Genomic DNA, 2,480 nt, shown 5'->3' with positions numbered 1-2,480 from the left:
GCGTGTCCGTGTGTGCGTCTGTCCGTCTACGTTTTCGTGTCCGTTTCCGTTTCCGTCTGCGTCTCCGTCTCCGTCTCCGTCAGCAAGCGTGGGATAACCTGCAACAACTGAGAAGTTCCGACTGGAACTCAAAGTGCAGCTGCTGAAGGCAAAAGAAAATGGCGAGGGCGCGCGAAGGCTCCATATATACATTTATATAGGTATGGGTAAGGGCACACACACAGGAACACATTGTGTGTGCCACTCTTGTGTGTTGTGAATGTTTTGTTGCTCTTCGTAACCTTCCTTCAAGCTCCGCTGCTCTTGGTCCCGCTGCTCTTGCATTTCTTGTTATTTCCGCTCCTTTTTTATTTTATAATTCCTCCCCTCGCCCCGAACCCTTTGTGTACAGTATGCACACTGCCCGTTATAAAGACATACATTTGCAGTTTCAGCGCGCACTGCAGCATTTTCTCGCAAGAAAAGCGAAGAAAGGGCAAAAATAGAAAATAAAGCTGAATTTGCGCGACCAAGCAACCGGGCAAGGCTGTGTGTGTGTTCCAGATTGATTTCCTTTTTTTTTTTATACAGTTTGCTCTTGTTTGTGATTTTTATTATTTTGATTTTTTCCCTCGGAATATATGTTTGTGTGAGGCGCTGCACATTTCTTAAGAGGTCTTATGTGCCTGCTTTTTGTATTTTTCTTTTTGCCTTATAAAAAGAGCTGTACTAGCCGTAGGCGTAGACAAGAATAACAGCATTCGGCAATTCCTTTCAAATTTGAAGGGACTTGAGACGGAGCCAAAGCCACATCAGACTGCTGTAGCTATTGTAGAAGGATCTAGATGTATCCTGAAGCGGACAAAATGTGAGCTTTATTTGGTAGTTGAAGTACAATTAGAAGTTTATTAACTGAAATGGAGGGTAACAAGAAAAAGCTAGCATTTAAAGAGATTTTTCTCTTTTTTAATATTACCTTGGACCCGAAAGCAAAAGGAATATGAATTTGAATCTATATGTATGTTAAAATTCATTAATCCACTCTTCCTTAATTCGTAGTCAATACTTTTGTACTTTATACTTTATTTAATAAGGTATACGGAGTGCTATTTACCCCTTTGTGACCTTTATATCTATTCATTCTGCCCTAAATCGGGCGCGCCGGCTAACCTTATCGGTTAGCATTTTCACAATATTTTAATACTATTTATTTATAGTTTTAAAGAGCCTTCTCGAAGATTTCCTGTAACACAGTGACCTATCCTCTTTCAGATATTCGTAGTCTTATAGCAAAATGCAAGCATATATAGGACACATCTAAGAAAGTGGCACTCAAGAATGCAAAAAGCTAAGGACGAAAGTTCTAACTATATGCTTTCCTTGAAAGTCTTAAGCAGATAAGCACAAATGAGAAAACTGATAGCCCTGCTGTGGCGTATGCATTATATTCTAGCTTCATGAGCCAAGTAGATCTGTGTCTAAGTTCTGTCCTTCCCTTTCCTCCCCTTGAGACTATTAGTCCTAATTGTAATTTCTCAGCCCTGCCTATAGTGAGTGTGGCGCCATCTGGCCTGCAGTGGCCGCTTAAGGAACAAGACACCGAGAAGGACACGGGCAAGGATACGGATGCGGACGCGAACGCGGCACCGCGACCAATAGATTTGGCCAAGCCCGAGCGAACTGAAGACAACGAAGGCTGCAGTCCCGCCAAAGGCAACAAACTCTTGCCACATGCAACAGTCGCAGCTGCTGCGACGTCGCAGAGACGCCGGCGGAGGCAGCGACCGAGGCAGCTGCTGGCTGGGAAAAAGAAAAACAGACAGAGCGGAAGCGAGCTCCGGCGACTTATGGCCATGTTTGTTGTACGGGTAAGTAGCAGCAGGACCAGCAGAAGCAGGAGTCGGAGCAGCGAAATGGCGCGCGCGAAAAGGAAACTCAAGAAGTAGAGCTCGGAAAAGCAGCAGCAGTAACAAACACACGCACACACACACACTAACACTCAAACGCGGACATAAAAAAGCCAAGTAAAATGGTATTTTTTCTTGCACATGAAGCAAAAAACGCCAGCAAACTGAAAGAAATACATTGCAGGCGTCGAGCAAAAAACGAAATAATAACAAAAAGTTGTAAAAGAAAAGCGAAACCGTGTGATGTCCTGGCACACTCGCATACACACAGACACACACACACTCGTACAGATGCCAGCAGAGGAAAGCGCGGCGACGACACATCGAAGAAAGGACGAAAACACTCAGCGCAGTTCGCGTCGCAGCCAGCGTCGCAGCCTCGGCCGGCGTCGCTGCCTTGGCCATATCCGTAGATATAGCCACAGCTATAGCGTCCTGCTGAGCGTCCTCCTGGCCCCGTTAACATTTCACGAGCGCCAATTTCTTTTCCTTCATTTTGTTTATATTATTTCCCTTTTTCCCCCCATTTTTTTTCCTCAGCTGAAGCCCGTTGTTGTGCTTGCCGCTGCGCTCGCCGTGCAATTTCTCGGAATG

At 45.1% G+C, this 2,480-nt stretch overlaps 1 protein-coding gene across 1 annotated transcript; it reads left to right on the top strand.

Annotated features, from left to right (window-relative positions):
• Nucleotides 1-1,386: 1,386 nt before the first annotated feature.
• On the top strand, nt 1,387-1,851 carry LOC108085382 (uncharacterized). The gene is given in 4 exon segments (XM_017181949.1): nt 1,387-1,414; nt 1,519-1,734; nt 1,737-1,780; nt 1,783-1,851. Coding segments are annotated over 4 exon segments (357 nt in total).
• The last annotated feature ends 629 nt before the right edge of the window (nt 1,852-2,480 follow it).

The sequence above is a fragment of the Drosophila kikkawai genome, chromosome 3R, assembly GCF_030179895.1.
Source record: "Drosophila kikkawai strain 14028-0561.14 chromosome 3R, DkikHiC1v2, whole genome shotgun sequence".
NCBI classification, from domain to species: Eukaryota; Metazoa; Arthropoda; class Insecta; order Diptera; family Drosophilidae; genus Drosophila; species Drosophila kikkawai.
The sequence above is the reverse complement of the archived record's forward strand: the minus strand, read 5'-3'. Positions and strand labels throughout refer to the sequence as shown.